Below are 23,902 nucleotides of genomic sequence, written 5' to 3'. Positions count from 1 at the left end.
TTTCTTTGTCCCTTGACATGGCTTAGCATGATTTCATTATTTTTTTAAGGCCCAACTCTGGCACCAGGACCCCACCCAGGTGAGTTGATGTTGATGTTCTAGTTCTTCTGTTGTTGTTGTTGCTGCTGCTGTTTTTTGCTTGGTTTGACTCAATTGGGATTTTGTTTACCTGAAATTACCGGCATCTGACTTCTATTTGTAAAAAACAATATCTAGAGCTGATGCAAATGTTTTACGAATGATGATAATTTTTGTCTTTGCGTATTCTTCATCCAGAGTTAAAGGTTCGTTTACAGTCTGGAATGACGTCGAATCAGGGAAGAGTAGAGCTACTTCTTAATGGCACATGGGGAACGATTTGTGACGACAACTGGGGCATCGAGGAAGCAAATGTGATTTGTCGCATGCTGGGGTATTCAGAGGGAGCTTGGAGTACGCATTGCTGTGGCTGGTATGAGGGATTCACTGCACCACAGCAAATTTGGCTGGATAATGTCCATTGTGTCGGTGATGAAACAAGTATCGCAGAGTGTAGTCATGGAGGGTGGGGAAGTCACAACTGCAGGCACAGCGAAGATGTGGGAGTGGTTTGTAAGTTTACACCGGAAACAACTTCAGGTAGAATATTTCAAACTTGTTCTGAAAGTTAAAGAAAACAGCCGTTTACGTAGAATTAGCTCAACAGTTTTCAATGTAAAATGCACAAGCTCTTAAAAATGAATATTTATTTTATCACACAATCAAGCCGGCAACCAAAAAGGAAGGATTAAACATATTGGTAAAGCCTCTTAAGCCTGGTGCGTAGCGCTCTGTGCTCAACTCGGGTTTGTGTAGTACGGTGCAACTAGGAAACAAAGACACATGATACATAACTGAAGGAAAGAAAAATTAGAAAACATTTAAAACACATTTGCATGATCCAAGGAAAGTTAGCTGTATAAGACGTGACCCAGTGTCGCTATTGTGTAATATATTCAACCAAGAGAGGATGAAGGGTTCAAGAGAGTTATTCCTGCACATAGGTCTTATTCTCAAGGTAGTTAATCCCTCTCAAAATATATTTAAATTACTCCGTGCTTCAGAAATCCCAGGAGGGTCTTGAAATAGCCGATCCTGTGACAGAGATGCTACTCATCGATATTCTACACAACTTGTGTGATAAAATTCACCAGAAGAAGAATAGATACCATGTCTAAAAATAACTTGAGAGGTATAACCTTGCAAATAAGGTCTATATGGGGATTAACTCTGTTACCGTTCATTCTCACTGGATCAAATCTTTGGAAAGTAGACAACATAGAAAAGTTTGACATGACTTGATCATCCAACTCTGTCATTGATGGTGTCCTCTCTAAGATTAAGTTCATTTGCCGTTAGGGACAAGGGGTTTCTTACAGGGGAATCATGATATAATTATTACTGGTATTGTAGCATTTACTGCAAGTAATCTTTCTCAGGTCAAAAATTGAGACTGGCTGATGGAGTAAGAAAAGGTGAAGGAAGAGTAGAGATATTTCATGATGGCTACTGGGGTACTGTTTGTGACGATTATTGGGATATCAAGGATGCGCAAGTGGTATGTAGGGAACTCGGGTATCCTGAAGCCATTGCTGCTCCTAAGGAAGCACTTTTTGGTGAAGGAAATGGTCACATATGGCTAAGTGATGTTCACTGCCTTGGCAACGAAAGTTCGATTGAAGATTGTGAGCATGCAGACTGGAATGCTAACAGCTACTGTTATCACTTTGAAGATGCATCGGTCATCTGCTCCAATTACACGGGAAGTTTTGGTAAGATTACGCTCTTGAGCCAGCTACTTTGTTTCTGTCCGTTTTAATAGACAAACATTCTTTAAGAGACTGTACATGTTGTGTAGCTATTCAAAAAAGCTTATCGGTAGTTGTTTTATTTACGCGGTTTCAAATTTGTCATCTGGCTGATTTTTTTGCTTGGAGCAAATGAAACATTTCATTTGTTGTAATTTGCTCACGTTATTTTAATTCGAAAACGTTTGGCACCGGATAGCTGAGGTTTGTGACACCAATACAGGATTAAACAGACGAAGAGGCAATGAATTCAGATGGAAAATAGGTGATAAAAAATGCACAGAAACGAATTGGATAACCCAACAGATCGATTGAGATCTTCTCTTTGCTAAAAAAAAATTGAGCGAACAAATTCCACGTGAATTTTAATGTGGTGAATGTGAGAAGTTCTGTATCACAATTAAAGTCTTTTATTTAACTTCTGCTAGAGTAACAATTATATACTGGGTTCATTGGTGACAATTTGTTATTATTTATGTATCAGTCAATTCAAAACTTTAACTTACTCCTGGGCAACTTCCCTGCTATACAAATGCAAGACATTTTGAATTTATAGTTGGAGAAATTCCTATCCCCGGAGGCAAAAATGCTGTTCAAATGCCCCACCTTAGAGTCAGTTTTTGCCATCAAATACCCCTCCCCCCCCCCCTCCACCGGGACACTTAGGGGAAAAACAAGTTGTTAAAACAATCACCCTTGAATAACCACTTACAACTTACACTGTGCCAAGAATAATTCTTTTATATACAATTTGTACTATATAATTATATAATTGTACCTCTTGAAGTGGCAAGATTTTCACAAACTTGTGAGACTTTAGATCCACCTTCAGTCTTTCCACTGTACAAACTTTTTAAAGGTATTGCTTTTGATCTACAACATGTACAAAGAACGGTGTTGTCTCTTGATGCCTTCTGCGATGCTTCATCATGATCTCGAGGTAACTTGTTCAAACCCTACCCAACCCCTTCCATATGGTACCAAATTCCCCACCTAAATATCAACCACTGATGTCGAATTCCACCTCCTTGGTTGCAACGACTGGTCAAATGATCAATGCATTGTGCTATACAACCTGAATTGTTGAAAAATATCAAAATCGATCCTGAAAACATTTGAAACAATCTGTTCTGTACACCTGGTTCGCTACCTTCAAAGTATTATAAAAAGACAACTGGAACTAATTTAAATCATTATTTACATGTTATTGCAGATGCTGACAATTTTGCGATGTTTTGTGAATCTGGTCGAACACTGTGCCACTTCATCCCTCTCCCCCATGATTCTCCAGCAAAGGTAATCCCACTGAAGGTTGCATTTGAGTATGCTCCAGCAGCGATATCCTACGATCCAAAAGAGAAACAGATTTACTGGACTGATGATTATGGAAACATCTATCGATCTTTCTTAATTAATGGATCACAAGAAGCTGTGGTAAGAGGCGCGAGTTCTCCAATGGGTATTGAAGTAGATGTTATTGGAAGGAACGTCTACTTCGCTGACAGTTATGACAATAACATCAGAGTTGCCTCTCTTGACGGCCGTTATCAAGCTATCCTTGTCGACGTGCAGAATCCTCAAAGCATTGCTTTGGACAGTGTTGATGGGTAAGGCTTAGTCAATTGTGTGTCAGGCATGTATTATTACCTTGTTGCTGATATTAAACTGAAAAGACTCAAACTAGTTCCTTACCATTCTTTGTGTTGACGCTATCTCATTACACTATAATACTAATAATTGTAATGATGATGATGATGATGATGATGATGATAGTAATAGAAATAGTAATAATAATGATAATAATAATAGTATTTTATTGTTTTGTTTTTTTGTGATACACAGGTACATGTATTATTCATCGCTTGGGGATAGTCTTCAAATACACAGAACAGATATGGACGGCAAAAACCAAATGCTCCTGGCAAATTTGTCATTCGTTGGAGATGATACATTGGTTGACGTGGTTCTTGATAAGCTCAACAACCGTCTATTCTTTTCCGACCAAACCAATGATGTGATACGGTATATTAATCTGGCCAATATGGAGATTCGCACTATCCTTTCTGGAAACCTTCACAAACCAACAAGTCTAGCGCTGCTTAAAGACACTCTTTATTGGACTGCTGAGGGTGATGGCACGTTTTCAGGAGCCGTCTTTAAAGCAAACGTAACGGCTAACCCCGTTACAGCACAAACAGTGGCTGTTAGTTTTGGGAAACCAAAAGGAATATATGTGTATTCCATGGAAACTGATATACCAGGTAGGATAACGTTTAGCCAAATGTATTTTTCATGTTATAGAAATAAACAAAATTTGAAACATTCCTTTACTTTATTTGTAAGGCTCAAGCTTGTCCTGTTAATTTTGGAGAGTCTGTCCCTATAGGTAAAATTTCACGTAAACCTTTGTTTCTCGTGCCTTATGTCCTTCAGATTTCATTTTGAAGAGTGTTTAATTTATGCCATTTACGTACTAATTGTCTTTATGGAGGAGTAATACGTTCTCATTTGCATTAATCTTCCAACTGGATTGATTAACTTTGTGCCAATTTAAATAACATGTCGGTAAAATAGCCGTTATCAAGTTTGTTATAAATTATAAGAAATGATAGAATTTGTTACGGGCCTGTCCACTATAATTGTACCAACAAGAGTCAACTTGCACTAGGTATAATGAGTTAGTGATTGCTTGGTGCAAAAAGACTTTAGTTGTCCCTTGTGTTTAAAATAACATTGTGGTCGATTATTTTTAATGGTGATGCAGTGATACGAGATTATAACACAGTAAGACTATAATGAACACGAACCAAGCGTTGCCAGATGACATGTTGACACAGTTTATAAATTTGCTTTCTTTTCTTGCAGTGCAATCTGCTTGCCAGGATAATGGAGCATGTTCCCAGCTCTGCATCTTAAAACCCAATGGTCGGACTTGCAGATGTGAAGCTGGCATGAGCGTTGCAGAAGATGGAACATCTTGTACGTGTCTTATTTGTATACTGTTGTGCAACCGTAAAATGTACTTGTATACTTAGGTTTTGAAACAAATTTGGAATCAATTATGATAAAGGTTAAGTCTGTTCATGCATGTAGGGATGGACGAAGGCAAATGGCTTATTGGCTCTGGAACTTAAGCTTGATCGACTTAAGGTGGTATTATCACTCTTGAGGGAATGGCGTTTAAATTGCTGAGTCTGTACTTATAATAGTTATATTTATGGTGGGTGTAGTACTGTCAGAGTAAATTGTCTCACCCAAGGATGGGACACATGCAAGAATTCTGGCGCAAACATGGACCTCTTGATCTGAAAGTCAAACCACCAAAAGTCCTTCAGCATGACTTTGTAAAGTCAAACCCAGTCTCCTACGCAGACGCTCTTATGGCTCATCATGCATTCCTTCCCAATGAAGTAAGCTTGCATGATGATCTTAAAGGGTGTCTGTTTAGAAGGCTAACTCAAACGCTGGAGAGACACATTTTTACGGAAACCTTAATATAATAGTCTAGTTTTGTTGAAAATTACTATGTAACTGCAGCTATAAATTAGTATAATGTTCTGCTCAGGCTCAAAGTTGTGATGTCTGGCAGACTTTCAAATTCTGTCGTCTTCTCTTTTGAAAATCGCTTTAAACTGATTGCAATTTGGTATCGTTTCAAAATATCATATTATATCTTCATCTTGATGTTCAAGGAGAATTTCGTACACGAATGAAGGTACTCAGTCATGATTTTAGCATTGCTTTTACCTAAAATGCAGGAAAAATTGCCTTATATATAACATATACATGTAACATTGTTAAACATACATGTAGAGCGGTTTTCACCTGAATGTCAATGAGTAGTTACCTTTGCATTGTGATTGGCTTATTGGCTTAAAAAACTTGCCCCTCTCTTTCAGCCAATCAGAAGTCCAAAACCAACCGTATTTCCCTCACTTACATTTCGACGGGCTTACACGAAATTCCTCTTCTCGTGTTGAAAAGTATTTCAATCGTTCCCTGTGCTCATTCGTGAAAAATTTTTCGACACTCGAAGAGAAATTTTAAATGTCCTTGCAGTCATGCAATGGATTATTAATTTATTATGTAAACACCAGTGAAATACCAAATCATTTCACTTTTGATGCGAAAGGCATGATTTATTATGTAACCATAGCAACGGTGATCTTTTCACTTGTGAAGATAACAGGTCGTCGCAATCAGCAAAGATTAGAGGTTTCGATCGTCCTGTTAAAGAGAGGGATGATTTGTTTCTTCTTCAACATAGTAATTGCCTTGGCATTTCTTGCAGGTATTGTTGACGATGTGATATTTGTTGCGGATGCTAATCACGATGAAATATATTTGTCACCACTATCGGGAAATATTCTCTCTCCCCTCCCATTTTCCAATATTGAGAGTCCAATGAATGTAGCGTTTGATCCATTCGAAGAACGTGTGTATTGGACTGATTACACACTTGGTACTGTTTACCGGTCTACAACGGACGGTATGAACCAGGCGATCATTCATTCCAATGTCACAGCACCCCGGGGCATCGATTTAGATCTTGTGGCGGGAAATGTATACTGGATAAACAGTGGTGATAGGACCATCGAAGTTTCAGACTTGAGTGGCGAATATTGGAAAGTACTAGTTTACAATTTGTCTTCAGCTCCAGTAGACATTGCTTTGGATACAACTAAAGGGTAGGAATTGGAGTCATTTTGTCATAGTCTAAGTTTATGAGTATGGTTTTGTTCTGTCAAACAAACAGTGTAAACATTTGGTGCCATGTCTTTCGGATTCATGCGCCATTTTTATTCTATTTTCGCGTTTTCTTGTTATTGTTGTTTTAATTAAAAAATTAAAATTTTGCATTTTTTGGTGTACATGTAATGTAATAATTATCACCTCTATTGTGCATCCCACCTCAATAACCAGTCAACGAACCCGTTTTCCTCAAGACTATGGTTGTAATGTGCAATAATAAAAAAGATGGAATGGTACATGCCTAAACACTAAGAAGCAGAGTACTTTTGGAGTAGCAGTGGGCTAAGGCTGGATTCTTGTTCACCGTTATGTCAGTTTCGACTCTTTCTTGATCAGTTCGCCTGGGTCCTCATGTCGAATTTGCCAACTGGGAAATAGGGCCTTAATAGGTACACAGATCAGAAGCTGAGTAGCAGCATCAATACTACATGTAATTTACCATTTGTTTACCATAATTTCCTGACCAATTGAAGCATAGCACTAAAGTGAAACATATCACACCTAGTGTATTCATCTGCTATCTGTTTATCATTTAGGGTTATGTACTGGTCGGCCGAAGGGGTTATTGAACGTGCACTACTGGATGGGTCAAACCGAAGTATAATTGCAGAGTTGGGAGTGACTTTCTATGGGGACACTATTGATGCCAGAGGCCTTACACTGGATGTGCCAATGAATCGAATCTATTTTGTGAGCTTTCACGAATATTCTCTACTTTACATCGATCTTGGTTCTGCAAATTACACTGTCCAGACACTGATTAAGAGTTTCTGGTATTTCTATTTACCCTATGGAATTGCTGTCGATGATGAGTACGTGTACTGGACTGAACATTTTGCATATGGATATGTCTTCCGATTGAATAAGACTGCAAATGATGACTTTGTTGAGGCTTTAATTCAAGGGACATATGACCCCAGAGGAATTGCAGTTAAAAAGGGCAAATTTACGCGAGACAGTAAGTATTGCCTTTTCAGATACTAATTTACATTTTTCATAAACTCTCTCCTACTCTGTGACACTTCAATGACCACGCTAGTCAAGTGCACGGAATAAAAGTATTATTACTTGAGCTATGTATGTATGTGTGTATGGTTCAAGGTTTAATCAACCAAGAGTCAAATCAATTGCTTAAATGCAGTTATTTAACATGTTGGTCAGGGGTCCAGGTGCTGTTCTGTCCACAGACGGCTGTTGTCCTTGGTAGTACTTGGTTCAACGTTTGGCCACACTTGTAGATACCCTACTCGTCTGCCTTCTCTCAGTTGGGATTTTTAACCATGTTACGTTCATTTACATTATTTGTTTCATTGCTTGTTTCCATTGGTCCTGAAAAGCTCCTTAGGGGAAGTGGTCAACTAAGATATTTTTATTTATTTATTTTTTATTATTTTCTGTTTCTTTAGCTGTACATCCCTGTATGAGTGGCACCAGTGGCTGCACTCATCTTTGTCTGAAAGTTCCATCTGGATATAAATGTGATTGTCCAACGGTTATCGAAGATGCACAGGATTGTTCCGTATCGTTTGTTACTTGGCCACCACCACCCACTACACCAACCCAGCCTCCAACAACCACACCCACAACGGAAGCTCCAACCACTCCTGACCACTGCGCGTCCAACCCTTGTGAGAATGATGCAACATGTGAAACAATCGACGACTCTTTCTCATGTGATTGTCAGCCCTACTTTGCTGGCATAACATGTTCCCTTAACTATGGTAAGTTTAATTTGTACATATTTATGTGTGCTTTTGTTAATTTCAAACAGCATGTCAATGACGGTTTAAAAATTGTCTTGCAAAATTGTGCCGGCTATCATCTGGTACATAGCCGACTGCCTATTCAGGTGACATTCTGCAACATTGAGCAGTACAAAAGCTGTTTTGGTTACTTGTCTACTCAGGTATTTGCCTAGCTATTAAACAACATGCTCTTACGCCCTGCATATGAAGTCAGTTTCCATGCCCTGCTTTAGAAGTCGATTTTGACGCCCGGCTCTGCATACAAAGTTGTTTTCAACTCCCTGCGTTTAAAGTCAGTTTTGACGCTCTGCATTTAAAGTCAGTTTTGAAGCTCTGCATTTAAAGTCAGTTTTGATGCTCTGCATTTACAGTCAGTTTTGATGCCCTGCATTTAAATGCAGTTTTGAAACTCTGCATTTACAGTCAGTTTTGATGCCCTGCATTTAAATGCAGTTTTGAAACTCTGCATTTACAGTCAAGTGTCAATGCCCTACATGAGAAGTCAGTTTCCTTAGAACACAGCTCCTTGCGCCATGTACCGATTGCCAGACGACCACAGTGTAAGCAATTATATTGGAGATTTGCCCCGTTAGTCGGTCAGTGGGTTTTACAGAATGAAATTACTCTTGTCTTTTGCAGAGACTGAAGTGGTCCAAATGACTATCGGCATAACTTTAGTAGAGGTGAGTCTGTTTGTAACTACATGGGTGATGGCCTTCAAAAATACAACCGACGCGTAGTTGCCGATCGCTCTAAACACGTGGCCATAGAGCGGTTTTCAATTGGATGTCTTAAAACCAAAACAAAAGTAATCAGTCTGTCCAATCAATAAGGTTGAAGACAATCCAATGAATCAGTCAAAACTCGAAGTAAATACATGTAGCCGTCCTAAAGCGCGGGAAAACGTGTGGAAGCGAGTTGTGATTGGTTTCGCCTTTACTTCTGGTTTGATGAAAAAGTGGCGCGAGTTTTAAGCCAATCGTGTAGCGTAGTAAAGCCAAACTAATAACTTTTCGCTTTTCGACACTCATTGAAAACTGCTCTATATAAAAGTTCCGAAACAATGGAAGTACGCTACACGTTACAGCACTGTTTATTGTACGTCGCTCAGTTCTTCAGTTAATAACTGTTCCCGGTACGAGCCACTCATTCTAATTATTTGTTGTGCACGTGTGGCAACAAGCAATTTAACCATCACTAGTAACACAGCTTACCAGGCACAATGGATTGTATTTTTAATGTTACTAGAGCTTGTTCAGATGTAACGCGCGTTGTGATTGGCTAATAGACGGGACCGGATTTACTTGAAATGGCATCTTAACAGGCATTTACAGCGACGTTAAAGGAGCTCAGTCACGGTATTTTGAGATATTTTGGCCAAATACAAAATTACCTTTAAATGGTAGGAAACCTGAAAATAACAGTTTAATAAGATAGAAAAACACCAAAGAGATAATGAAAAACCATAAAGGAACAAGGATGGCTAAGGATGGAGAAGATTGACACGGATTACACACGACGAATTTGAAAAATTGAGGCTAAACTTTTCAATATGCGCAAACCGTGACGTAGTTCCTTTAATGCGCGACTGGCCAGTGCAAACCTTGAAACAGTTAATAAAATGTGGACGTACTGTAGACCTTATTACTTTCACATTACTTTCGTTGTGAGAAAGTTGCAAACCAAGTATATAAGATCGTTTGGCTTGTTTCTGCTAAAAATATTGAATGGAAGAGCCCTAAAGACGAAGAGAAAAAAGTAATAAAACAAACAAACTTTGGTAGATGTAAGTTCAACTCAGGCAATCAAATAACCAGCTGAATACGAAGTTAAGAAATTTTTGCTAGTCCAAAAGTATAAAAGTATAAAAGTATAAAAATTGTATCTCCGCGGAAATAAGCCACATTAGGTACCATGTGACCGAGAAAGAACTGCAGCCTCCAGCCTTAATACTTACTATCTATTTGCATACCTCTAGTACAATGAAACAGTGCTCATTCTTATCATCGTGGTATCACTCAACGAAGAATGTGCGTCGAACCCAGACAAACCAGAATGCTCGACTGGTGAAAGGTTAGAATATTTACTAACTTTGTAAATTTGCCTACCCACCGACCATCGTAACTATCTTGACCACCTTACCTTCATACCACTCCTTCCTTCCCACCTACCCACCCATCTACTATACCACCTTCCGGTCTGCCCACCGCACCATACCAACCTGCCTGCCTTGCCTGCCTGCCGAACTACCCACCCTCGTACCTACTTTCCCCTCTGTTTTACCTCCCTTAACCTCCTTACCTTTACAGCTTCCCACCTACATTGTAACTACCTACCTTACGAACCTTTCAGCCTAAATAACTACTTACCCATCTACCTAGCTACCTACATACTTGCCTACATACCTGTCTACCTTGGCTACCCTACTTATTCACCTGTCTACCTGCATGTGCCTCCCTACCAGCCTCATGTTTTAGCTACTTACCTGCCTCTCGTACGTAGCTACATACTATTCTTACCTCACCCTCTACCCTTCCTTCCCTCCTTCCTTCCTTCCTTCCTTCCTTCCTGCCTGCCTGCCTGCCTGCCTGCCTGCCTGCCTGCCTGCCTGCCTGCCTGCCTGCCTGCCTGCCTGTCTGCCTGCCCGCCTGCCCTCTCTCCCTCCCTCCCTCCCTCCCTCTCTCCTTCCTTCCTTCCTTCCTTCCTTCCTTCCTTCCTTCCTTCCTTCCTTCCTTCCTTCCTTCCTTCCTTCCTTCCTTCCTTCCTTCCTTCCTTCCTTCCTTCCTTCCTTCCTTCCTTCCTTCCTTCCTTCCTTCCTTCCATACTTAAGTTAATTTGCTTGCTCACTTACTCAATTGTTGGGAATGACTGACTGATTTGGTGTTCATCCTTTCACTGTTTAAGTCTTGAATCTATCGTTAAACGTGCTGCAGTGGAAGGTCCTTTTAAATTTGAAGACATCAAATTGCCTACGAAACCAAAGGAGGTCGATGGCGGAATCCAAGTGGAGTATGCTGTTGTCAGAACTGCCGCGGATGGCAAACCTGTGGTAGTGCCAAGTAAATTCGTCGCTGATGTGACAGAGACCAAAGCTAATGAGATTGGAAACGAACTTGGAGGAGAGGTATTGTCAGTCAGGCAAAAACCTGTGGAAGTACCTACCAGTGCACCACAGACCGGAAAATCAAGTGGAGGTTTAGTTGCTGGGATAGTCGTAGCTTTGGTACTTATCGTCATTATTGCTGCCATCGCTGTATGGTATTTCAGGTAAGCATTATCTGAAATTTTCTCATCTCATTCCAGAACACATACAATGCATTTACAATATTCTGAACCTCAGTAGACGAAAGAATCGGGATCATTTAGCTGAGAATTTGAACGTTACTTCGAGCTAAGAACACAAATCTGTGCTGCTCAAATCAACGCTTCAGTCCCATAAGATGGTGTCGACATTTCAGTTGAGCTTAATCTGGGTGGAGGTGTACCCTATAAGTTAGGTTAAGATTTTGCTACCTCTATTTAAACAATAGAGTGTTTCTGTCGAGGAGCTATCGACTGATAGTTGCCTCGCGGAAATTTGATGCTTTTAAAAAAATATGCTAGTTTTAAGAGCATCAAATTTCCAAGGGGCGACTATCAGACTGATAATTCCGAGACGTAAACGCTCCATTGTCTTAATTATTCACTACTATATTTCTTCCGCGCGCCAGTTCAAAAATCTTGAATTATTTTCACCTTTTTCTAGATGAAAGGCGTGAACGCCTACTGTAAAATTTGAATTTGTTTTGAACTTTTTTGGCTTTCAACTTTTTTTTTTTACAAGTCTCTTTGTTTACAGAAAAAAAATTTCACGGAAAAGTACTATCCATCCGGGTATTTTCCTCGGACGGGCGCTATGGCAGAACACTTTCGCGTCACGTGATCGATTTAAATCAATACGAATCGCAGAAAATTTAATGGTGAGCTGTGAAGTGAAGTATTCTACATTTATTTTTATCACAGTCTAGTTGGGAATAACCGTAATTTAATTATTGTCATCACTTATCAGGGTAAGAAGGACTCATTCCATGAATATACCTTACGTGAAAGAGGACGACAATCGGCAGCCGAAGATTCAAACCACTGCCTTTGAAAATCCGGGATATGATAGTACTGCTGCTGCAGAGGACTATGACGACGTGGCTCCAGTGATCTTTGCCCCCTTCGAAGAACACACGGAAGCAGGCGGAGTCTCCAATCCTATTTATGCTGAGATAGGTATGGGGAGCATAAACGCAGATGGCAGTGCTGTCGAGTCTATCAGCAAGAATGACAACCTCGCTGAGGCCGCAGGAGAGCTGCCCCAAAAAGTACCTTTAGGGGAGGGGCAACAGTTAAAGGCTGATGAAGTGGAGATTGTTGTCCAGAAGGAAAAAGATACAACCGTGCGCATAGATACACCAGACCAGGAAGAGGCGCGTTACGAATCGTTAGTCTCCGTAAAGAGCAAGGAACCAAAGAATGACCAAACGGAGGTTACAGTTGAAAAGGAAGAGGGAGCTCGATATGAAACGCTTACCCAGCCGGACGCTGGCCAAACGGTGTTGGTACTGGAAGATAATAGTCCGTCCATTGCAGAATCACAAACGTAAGGCGAAACCCTAAACGCGGCGAGGTGGTAGCATCAAATGTCCTCCCACGATAGAACTGAAATAGTTTAAAATATGCCGTACTTAAATTAGTTTTTTTAATGGTTCTAAAGCAAGCACCTGAACCTCATTAGTTAAACTTGAAGGCGTACTATAAGAGGTATTAAGCTTCTCTCTTAAGCTTCTCTTCCACTTGTGGAAGTTTGAACTTAGATGCTAAACGTTGTAATGCCTCTGAAGAGTTCTTACCTTCGACTTTTCATGCCTAAAGCAATTACGAAACTTTGACTGGCGAAATGTATTCTTCACTAAATTTAAGCTTTTGTGTTCCCCACATTGACTGACAGATGTAGCCCGGTTTTCCTTGGGAAGCCCTCTTTAATAGTGCGCCTTTGTATTTAAATTACTTAGTATTAGCACTACCACTATCACTACCACAACCAGTAACAGTACCACTACCACTACTGCTACCGACCGCCACAGCATTGCTCTGCAGTTGCTAGTGCTGCCGCTGCTACTGCCACCTTATTTTAACACTTAGAGTAACATGTAAGGGGTAAATTAAACAGGGACAAAATGATACTAAGATGAAGCTGGCCTTCGCACACTGAGGAGCTTTGCACTTTCTTGGGTATACAGAGAAAGTCAAAGCCGTGAGTCAACGTCGTGTAGCACTAACTGTTAGCGTTCGTTTTAACCTCCTCCCATTTTGGGGAGTTTTTTTTGATACCTTAAAAATGTGTATGCAGTATATTTGTAGCCATGTAATAGAGCTAAAGAAAGGTGCTCTCCCACCTTTGGGAATCTCAATGGAAAATGACTGGACATTGTTGGATCTTGGGATTGATGGCGGGGACTACGAAACGTGGAACATTTTCCCTTGCTGACTTTTTTTAATAAGAAGAAGCCCAGCAATGCTAAGGCCTCCCTTCGTAAGGTCAGGCCCATTCTTCACTTCGGGACCCCCGTTTGAGTAACTCTGTATCCATCTCTGTTTAGCTATTGAGTTCGTCGAAAGTAATCAAAAGTTCTTACTATAAAAAGAACGAAACATATAAACAAAAACAAAAATAAGAAAGTGGGCACACATTCTAATGGGTACTTTTCTGGGAGAGGTTGTTCCAAAGCCACTGAAAGCTTCTGTGAAATGAAACGCCAACCGAGGGTTTATTTCTCGTGTTTGAAAGCGTTAAGCTCCAGTTAGAGCTTAGTAAAGCTAAATATGTCGCAGAAATCTTTGTTCACAACTCGAAAGGGTTTAAAAACGTAGTTAAGTGCAATTAGGATGTCCCGCTGTCTTTAACTTAACTCATTGTTTTTTGCGATATCTTTTATCAGTTTACGTAGTGCTAAAATGTATTGTTTAGCGTTAGTACAAAATTAGGAGTAGTTTCCTTTTTTATATTTTTTATTAAAGTAAATATAAGTTTGGTATTGATATTAACCGAATGGAATGAGAAAGGTGAGATAAAAGAGCTGCAAGGCTGTCCATGCGTCGTTCTCATTCAAACATTCACGTATACCAGCATATAGCCGAGCTTAGCTTGATCGTAGTTAATAGAGGGAATGGTTATGAAACCTGAGAGAGATATTTGATGTATGTTTTTGTAGGCTATTTTAGGGGTTGACCCTGCACAAAACCTGGCAAAATACAAAGGATGGTTATGTGAGCTCAAACAACTAACCAATAGAGGCATTGCGACTATGTAATTCATGCACAGTCAGTGAACATAAAACAAAAGATGTGCAGTGTCAAGGACCTTCCAACATAAATCTTCGCCTATTTGTTTGCTTCTTTGATGTTTCCCGGGCTTGTTAACCATTTCCCTCTATTAACTATGGCTTGATAAACAAGTGTTCGTTTATAGCCAAATCGTTTGACTTCCTATTTTGTTTTGATAACAATACACGTGCAGGTTGGAAACCATACTGTACGTTACGAGGCATTTGTCAATAGCTGCCTCTCTCTTTTTATAAAGGTTTAGCAGACAAGCGTATTTTTTATTATTATTATTGTTTTACAAACGAAATCCAGATAATGAATAACCTTGAAAGTTTAGTCCAAAGTGACTCTCTACGCTTAAGAAGTGTAGTTGTACCCATTTTGAACGATAATAAAATTCATTATTCTGATAAAATCGTGTTTTTGTGCACAGAGGCGGGCATATCACCGCAGCGTAAAGTTTTTGTCATCAGGTAACCTGTAGCACGCGCTCGGGGGCGGGGGGGGGGGGGTGCTCTACAAACCTTAGAGAACATCTGAATTAAAATATAACATCCTCATTCTGCTAAGGAAATTTCAGTTCTCTTAGAGTTGCTAAAGCATCTTGTCCATGTCTTCTCTTGGAGAGTACCTAAAAAAGGTGCATATGTATATGCAATAGAAACGTGAGTAATTTGTTGTGGGGGTTACATATGCGGTAAGTGTTTTTCTTGAAGTTTTTTTCAACGTTTTTGACCTTTATGGTGCTTTGCCGTCAAAGTAAGATCCTTGTAGTACACTTATTACAATAAACGTTTTGTGATCACGGCAGATTGAATGCGCATGTGTACATAAGCAACTGTACCACAACGATGAGAAACGTAAGTTACAAAGGGCAATCATGATGCGCATGTTTTTCATTTTCTTTTTGCGCTTGTTTTTCTGTTTTTCTCTTATTTTGTTTTTGCTTGTACTTTTTTACTTGTAAGGATCAGGTTTGAAAAAGAGTAGGGAAAATAGCGTTGTTTGGTTTTAAAGTGTCGACGCGCCGCACACCCCCCACCCAAATGTTCGTGGAACACCCCCTTCCGTAAGATAGCCGACTTTGTTAGCGCGAGATGGTAAAACGCCATTACAACCAGGCTGGAGAGATATAGCAGTGCGATAGAATTCTTCGTTCTTGTAGGTTCTTGTAGCTTTCTTCAATTCAGGGTTAGCCATGAGAGGAATTCTCGCGCGTTTTGCCCTCACGTGCTAACAAACTCAAGTTATTATTATTTGTAAAAATGCCTGATGGCTGACCACCTAACTACCTATAAATTTCACCCCAGGAGGTACGAATAGGGAGGTATATGGGCTATATAGGTATATGCGGCCCCAAAGAGTATATGGTTTTTTAGCGAACATTGTCACGACACCAACTCGCGCGGGTGACGCGCGAGATGAGTGAACGTTCCCAGCATTCTCTGCAACAACAGTTCGTCCATGTTGTTGAACCGCGAAAGTTGAACGAGGCTGAAAAAAGGCAGACTAAAAGGTTAATTTGTCCTTATTCACTGTGTATTTAGTACCTTTCCTTGTAGTGCTTTCATGCTTTGTTCGTATGGAGGACTTTCTCCTTATCAGTGTACCTGTTGTATATTCAGGGAAGATCTGCGCTTGGAGCTGGAGAGCTCAGTTGGCAGGCGATTGAACTCGGATTGCAGGTAAGCTTTTTGGACAAACAAAATATATTTGATATAGTAACATTGTTGACTATATTAATATTTATTTCTTCCCCTTTTGATCGGGTTCTAGCTTGCTTCTAAGTTGGCTTCGTTCTGCAAAAAACATCATCATGTATGTCCCCCCCTCCCCCCGCCATATGTGTATTTTCCTGAGTGTTGCCCCCCCCACCGGCGTTATCTTCAGTATTCCCGCGAGTGTTGACCCCCCCCCCCCCACGCACACACACGCGAATGGCTATATCTGCCTTAGAAGGTGAATAATTTTATCTCAGATGAATTATTTGTCTTTGTTTAACTGTACTTAGTAAATTGTGAGGCTCAGTTAGTTTCACTCCTTACACTGGTTTCTCCTGTCAAATGACGAGACCATTTCAGCCAAGGAAAGCCATCAGTGTAATCCATTAGAATCAGACAATTATTATTGGCTGTATTGATTACACTCTAAGTACCAAGTTGGGTAGGAAACAATGAAATGTACTTTTCAATGTCGACATGACCTAAAAACACTTCTCCAAATTCATTGAATTCTAGTAAGACCAATTTGTTTCAGTAATTCTTGGCGGGTGTCATTCAGATGACCAAAAATCTCATCCTTACTTAAAATTGGATTGATGCCAATGGGCCCTTCCAATTTTTTCCCCCACTTGTTTCTCAGTATATTTTGTGTTTCTTTTTGTCCAATCATAAGTGACCTCACAATTCCACAAGAAAATTCCATAAATGCCGAGTGCTGTTTTCGAAAAACACAAGGCATAACAACATCCTTGAAAAAAGAACCATGGTCAATTTCGAGGAGCTAGTCGCAAAAATAAGGTTTGTTCTTTTGAACTATTTCAGTTAACACTGGCCTCTGATTGTAGAAACCAGTGCTTGGTGAGGGCTCTGGACAAAACAGCACTTGAAGTTCTGGGTAGTGGAGGGACAGTTCATTTCTGCATAATTTGCTGTAAAAAATAGCGAGTTCCAACAGTTCCGTGCGGTACAAAGTCGACCGGTGACACAATTTTGGCAATCCTTGGTAAAACTAAATCCACAAGTTCTTCATCGTTCAGACAGTTCAGCAGCTCACTGACCCTTTGCCTCCTTAAATAAGGATTACTCTCGTCTAGAAATTTTTCTGCGCATTGTCTAAATGAAACCCGTTTCCGGGAGGTTGGCAAGCTACCCGGTTTGTGCTCCGGATAAAGACAAAGATGTTCGTTTAAACTCTTTTTGTTTTTGTAAAATTTACCAGTTTTGATATGGGCAATGACGACGAATTACTGACTCGGCGTTAAGCACATTTTCCTTAGCTCGACAAGACATCCAAACAAACAATAAAAAGCCATAATAAAAACAAGTAGCCGGCAAAAGAAACAATACTTAACTACTTTAAATGTTGGATGTCGCCGCGTCAAAATGCCCGCAAGAATTGTGCCACCCGCGACAATGGAACTGACTTCGAGAGAGCAACGAAGGCTCCATCAAAACTTCTTTAAAATCAGCACATAAAAAAATAAAATTAAGACAAACACACCATTCCCAAAAACCAATAACAGCTTTACTACGAGTAACATTCACTGTTGATAAAGCCAATGTCCAGTACATAACAAAGAAATAAACAAGCTAACTTCATACAACGCAGGAGTATATCGAGCTTATGTTTGGATTGTCTGCAACGCTCGTCGCCAAAAGTTGTCAAAGCATTTAACAAAGCAGAGTTTCTCTTCTTGGCAATAACTGCATTGTACAAGCTACCCAGTGACAAGTCTTCTCACTCGCTGATGGCGAAGTATTTTTAAAACATCGAGCTCACATCACGCCGACCAGCCACCATGATTCGAAAACAGATTGAATTGGTGCGCGCATTTGTTTATGGGATACGGCATTAAAATTTCTTTCCCCAGGCCTCCGCAATGACGTCACAGATCACCTGGAAAGCTTGCAAGCAATGTTACCATTTCAGCTAATTTTTATCAAGAGAGGCTAAATTAAAATAAGAAATTTTGGCAACTACTGTAAGTATTCTACTTGCTGTCTCAAAGATTTTTTCTTGATGCTGATTTATCATCTGATATTTTTTTGCGTGTGTTGTCTGTAGTCACCAACCGTCAAATGTATGATTTCTTATCCAAAATTAACATTTGCTTAAAATGCTCATTTGTAACCTGATATGTATTTTCAATTGCAGTAACTGATCTTAGAGACCTAAAGACAATTTTACCTGAAATTAGACCTACAGGCAAATATTTCTGGATCAATGTTAGAGTTAATGATCCCCGTGTGGAAGGTCCGAGGCAATTACCTTATAATAAGTGCCTAGTCTTCAAGATACTCTGAATTTTTGTGTTTTATAATTTCATTTTTTTGTCTTGCCGAAGCTAGATTTGCAATAAAAACTTGGATTAAGGGATACTTTTAACCAGAAAAATTGTTTGACAGGTACATGTAAACCATGTACCATGATAACGGTCCACAAAATTGAACTAAATTTTGACATGACACAACATTGTCGAAGCATATAATTTTTAAAATTGGATGAAAATTTGGGGTTAAATTACATACAAATCTGACAGTGCTGAATAACTGCTGAAAGATAATATTTTAGTACTATGGGTTAGCTTTTCCAGCCAGATTTATTAGTTTGGCTTGCTAGCATTTGTAAAAAGTGTAATTTTAGGGTTGTGTTGTGCTTTTTACAGGGCAAAATATGTACATGTAAGGCTGTCTCAACAAGAAAATAATATTAAACAACCTCAAAGTTACAGTTTTGAAACAAGTTACTGAAAACCTTCTCCCTGACAGAGTTTGAGGAAAATCAATTTCTTTCTATCCTGCATACAGTTGGTAAAGGTGATTGTTACAGCAAGCTGCTCTTAATATCTGGTTGCAAACACTCGATTTTGGATTCGCTATTTTGAGCAATGAGCAGATATTTAGTAATTAGTACATTAAAACAATGATACATGTAAATTGAAATCACAACAAGGTAAAACTATTTGACTTTGTTCTAAGTAGAGCCCTCCTCTCTCAACAAGATTTCAAAGATTTCCATGAAACTTAAGGGGACAATGTAATGAATTGTGCATGTGGTAAGCTTGGTTTACAACTTAAAAAGTTTAGGCTAAATTTTTCAAGTTTGTTTGACAAATTCAAAATGGTGATGAGTAATGGAACAAGTGAAAACTAGCTGCGGTGTGTGAACAAGAGGCAACTGCAATTAGGAAAAGGTATTTGATGAATATGTGAAGGAAGGGTAAGCCTTCATAAGCTTTGTGTCCAGCTGTCAGTCTTGAAAGCATTGTGAAGGAAAACTTGGATCAGTCTCTTACTGCTGATATGTAACCCCTGTCCAAATTGGTAAATAAGTTTGGAGCGGGTAGGTTGGGCTTGCTTTTTAGTGTTTCTTAGGAATTCCCCTTTTGCAAGAATATCTGACAAAATACATTGTACTTTCACGGGTCATGTAGCCTGCAGAACAGGTGGATTCGTGGGGCAGGGAGCAAAACATGATACACAAGCACAGAGCGCGCCCATGATCGCGAAGTGCGAGACGAAAAAAATCCGCCCTTTGTCACACCATTGTTTATGCTCTTCGAACTGTTCGCCTGGCAAACGGTTTTTGCTGATTGGTTGCTTCAAGCCATGTGAAGTCAGATGCGAGAAAAAACAAAATGTGTTAAATTGGGTGACAGGCCTTCACAGACTCCTACGGCTCGTCACATTTCTACTTTGCATTCTGTTATTAATTCCAGCCTCTTGACCTTTTATTTTGTTCCTCATTTGTTTCTGAAGGGTACTTGTTATCACAAGGACTTTTTTAAAAGTTGAGTAGAACCATTGGAGTGTTAGAGGTCAGAACTCTGCACGGTTTCAGCTGTTATCTATTGTTTTGTAGAGTTTGACACCTCTGTAATTTGCCATGTGCCGAGTGATAAAGTGTGGTTTGTCTTGCTTCATTTCTACTGCGGAAATGTATGTTGTGTCTCTTTTTAATTATTCTCTCTGGAGGGACAAGTCAGTTGTAATGTTGATCGTCTCTTGAGCTACATGTTTAGGTTTATACCTCCTTTGTTCATTCTGGCACCACATTATTTAAATTTAGCTAAATTTAGATGCTCACGTCTGTTGACTGTTTTGTGTCATGTATACATTTGTAAACTGGTTACTTGAGACATTTCTTTTTGGGCCAATAAATTCTCATTCTTTCATGCCAATCATTTCAAGGGTGCGGTAGAGCATAAACAATGGTGTGACTACAGGTGGATTTTTTTTGCCACACGCTTCATGCTCATGGTCGCGCTCCGCACTCGTGTATCACATTTCGCTCTCTGCCCTGCTAATCTGCCTGTTCTGCAGGCTACGGGTCATGTAGGTAAGTTTCAGATTAGAGAAGGAGAGAGAAAGTTTCAAAGGGTGAATTTGGGTATAATATTTTGGTATCTGGAAGTTAGAGAGGGCCTTTCAAATCAGTTGTAAAGAAAAAGTAAATTTTTTTTAGGGAAGGGGGCAGTTGAATAATTACTGAATTCCTAAGCATTGTGGAATTTCCAAAGCCAAGAAGGGGGTTTAGATGGAGATGTAAGGGCATGGATATTTTCTGGAATCTGCACCCATTGCATGTATCTTCATCTTCTTAAGAATCTGCATTCATTGAGCTTTCAAATGGTATATTGAACACAGAATTCTGTAACACCACTCAAGATTTCACACATGCGCAGTCTATGACACTGTCCCTTAATAATAAATCAGGGGTTTCATTAGGTGCTGGGCAGCAGGCAAATTGACCAGCTGTGAGAGTGATTTTGCCAGCGTGATTTGTTTCAATTTTTTCAAAATTCTATCTACATTGCGGATGTTTATAAAAGAACAGTGGTTCAGAAGTGCAATTGTGATATTAATATCTGTTACTTCAGTTAAGACGTCACTCAATTTAGACCAGTCATGAAATTTGACCCTACCCCATTAATACGGTCAACCTATTAATACGGCCAAATTTTCATGGCCCGTTGGTGACCATATTAATGGGGTTCCACCGTAGGTTGCTGGTATCCATTTATAATCCTTGGTGAAGGAAGTTGCTGTTTGAGTAAAGTGCGGTGTTCAAGATCATAACTCAAGGACTTTGGGAAGGCTCCTTAATCTGGGGACCATTTCACCTGGTGATATGCCACTACACCATAAACATTTGATGTACAGTATCTAAATTTTTCTATTCCTTCTTTTGAACAGCTGAAGACAAATTACCTGAGGACAAGACAGGAGGAGGATATTAGCCACAATTTTATTCTAGAATGATGTTTTTTTTGTTTTTTTTGTTCTTTTTTGCAATCCAGGACCAGGTAAACACTTGTGCTCTTATGCAATGATCAAATCAAAACTTAACCTGGTTCCTACAGGGGAATCCCCCAAAGGGCATCCCTTCAAGGTACGCAAGTCATCAAATTCTACAGCAGGAAAACAATTAAAATGCACCACTTTTTTTTCTTTTTTTTAATTAATGCACTATTATTATAGGATCCAAAATAGTCAGGGAAATTTTTGTTTTTCAAAATCAGGAAAAGTTCAGGGAATAAATTGAAAAATGGGAAGGTTCCCTTTTGTACTGTTCCTTTGAAAAAAAAACAATAACTAGACCAAACTACTGAACTCCATTCGAATTAAAACCTATAGTACAACACACTTTCAATACTAATTACAATGTAAGAACAGACACTACTCAACTTATACCAACAACTACTCACCCCTACAGAAGTCACTATGGTAATTCTTGACTTCAACAGAACTCACATGATGTCCTTCAACCAGCCTCAACACAAACTTCACCAAAAGTAAACCAGTTGAATCAGACCAGAACTGATCAGTCACTGATTACTAATAATATGCACCTTTTCATAGCGGCATCAGTGCTTTCACGCTAGACAGACTACATAATGATACTTGTGCACTTTTTTTTGTGGTTGGCAACTTGACAGTTGTTCCTTTGTGCACCTCAGAATGAGACGTACTGTTATGACTTCCTCATTCCCCCCACCCCCCCCCCCCCCTGTCACTCCCCAACCTTGTCATGATTCACTGTTATTTCCCAGGGTTCCCCAGGTTAAGGGTTAGTTTTGATTTGATCATTGCATTCCTTGATGTAAACCACGTTCTGCTTTTAATTTTGAAATACCGCAGACATGTAAATGATTTAAAATGCTTTCATTGACTCAGTAAATAAATTAGTTTTAAAGTGGATAACATTTCATTTGATTATATTTTATGTTTTTACTGTATTTCCTCCTTGAAACCCCTGTTGGACTTCCTGATTTTTGCCCATACATGTATGTGAGAAGGGGAAGCTCATTGGAAGAAGGGCATAATAGTAAATCAAATATCAAAACTGCAATTTGTAGGTTGAACAGGAGATTTGGAAAGACTTCCTTATTAGAATGGAGACTTGATATAATCAATACTGGCAATTCAAAGTTCTGGGATTGTACAAAACAATCAGATGATCTGTATAAATTTATTGTTGACACCACCAGGAAATTCTGTCCTTTTTGACCTCAAATGGAAGGGCTTAGAAATTTAAGGTTGAAAGATTGCTGAGCTGCTGTTTCACTGCTACTCTGTAATATGATCACCCACCATATGGATCAAAACAGGAAAAAGAAAGAGATTGGGGCTAATTATAAGGGATACTGGATAGAAGGAGTTGAAAGGAAACTCTGACTAAAATTCATCATCTAACACCCCCTCCCCCTTCCTTCTCCCCTTCCAAAAAAATGCAAGCAAACTGCAAGTTATCATCGTTGTTAAAAAATTGTACTGGACCAGGGGTTGGGTTGGTGTCATTATACAAATGGGCCTAAAGATCGGTGGAAGAGATTGTTCTGTAATATTGTAAGAAATGCGCATACGTGTACCCCTGATTGGTTTCACATTCTAGACAACTCCCTGCCATTTAGATCATAGGAATAAAAAAATAGATTGGCATAGAAGTAATAAGGGGGAGGGGAGAAGCATACTACAACATGGCAATCTTGCCAGTTTATAGGTACGTGTAACAAAGTACACCTGGGGGTATCTACATTGTATGCTTTCTTGCCTTCAGAAAAAAACTACAAAACTTTGATTTCTTATAGTTGAAGGGCTGCAGATAAACTTTAAGGCAGGTTGTCAAGAAGAAATTCCATGGACAGGTCAATAAATCTTTGACAGAGAGATGGAGAAAATATTATTTTTTTGTGGGGGGGGGGGGGGGGAGGAGGAGGAGGGAGGAGGAGGATGGAGGGTATAATTCTGCTTTTATCCCTGATAGGGGTACTGAACAACAAGTAAAAATAAATGGGCAGGTTGGACTTTTTACAGAGGGAAGGGGCCAACTGAGGAAATACAATAATTTTTCAGGAGAGTGAGAACACTTCTGAATGTAGATGACTTATCATTTCATTCATTCTTGTTCTACATGTGCATGTATATTTTAAATTATAATCCATCAAATATTTTCGCTCATATGCCATTGGTCTAAACACGTCATTTGACTGAATATTCCCCAGCC

The 23,902-nt window shown here is 39.5% G+C and overlaps 1 protein-coding gene, 1 long non-coding RNA gene and 1 pseudogene across 3 annotated transcripts in view; 2 read left to right on the top strand and 1 right to left on the bottom strand.

The window, feature by feature from the left end:
* Positions 1 to 15,104, top strand: part of LOC145495165 (uncharacterized) — a 64,641-nt gene extending 49,537 nt beyond the window's left edge. For both annotated transcript variants that reach the window (XM_081474746.1, XM_081474754.1), the window contains exons 39-51: positions 50 to 79; positions 277 to 618; positions 1,458 to 1,790; positions 3,040 to 3,433; positions 3,669 to 4,087; positions 4,692 to 4,805; positions 6,118 to 6,514; positions 7,115 to 7,536; positions 7,985 to 8,299; positions 8,963 to 9,006; positions 10,302 to 10,396; positions 11,228 to 11,590; positions 12,372 to 15,104. In XM_081474746.1, the coding sequence (XP_081330872.1) occupies positions 50 to 79; positions 277 to 618; positions 1,458 to 1,790; positions 3,040 to 3,433; positions 3,669 to 4,087; positions 4,692 to 4,805; positions 6,118 to 6,514; positions 7,115 to 7,536; positions 7,985 to 8,299; positions 8,963 to 9,006; positions 10,302 to 10,396; positions 11,228 to 11,590; positions 12,372 to 12,954 (3,851 nt within the window). In that variant the 3' untranslated portion in view covers positions 12,955 to 15,104. The remainder of the gene's footprint in view (positions 1 to 49; positions 80 to 276; positions 619 to 1,457; positions 1,791 to 3,039; positions 3,434 to 3,668; positions 4,088 to 4,691; positions 4,806 to 6,117; positions 6,515 to 7,114; positions 7,537 to 7,984; positions 8,300 to 8,962; positions 9,007 to 10,301; positions 10,397 to 11,227; positions 11,591 to 12,371) is intronic.
* An 80-nt stretch (positions 15,105 to 15,184) lies between these two features.
* Positions 15,185 to 23,599, top strand: LOC145495158 (uncharacterized). The gene is made up of 3 exons (XR_014050380.1): positions 15,185 to 16,190; positions 16,300 to 16,359; positions 21,592 to 23,599. It is a non-coding gene; the product is annotated as an uncharacterized LOC145495158 (long non-coding RNA).
* LOC145496946 (uncharacterized) lies at positions 16,644 to 21,592 on the bottom strand (annotated as a pseudogene).
* Positions 23,600 to 23,902: the final 303 nt, after the last annotated feature.

This window comes from Orbicella franksi, chromosome 1, assembly GCF_964199315.1.
Source record: "Orbicella franksi chromosome 1, jaOrbFran1.1, whole genome shotgun sequence".
In the NCBI taxonomy this organism is placed as follows: Eukaryota; Metazoa; Cnidaria; class Anthozoa; order Scleractinia; family Merulinidae; genus Orbicella; species Orbicella franksi.
The sequence above is the reverse complement of the archived record's forward strand: the minus strand, read 5'-3'. Positions and strand labels throughout refer to the sequence as shown.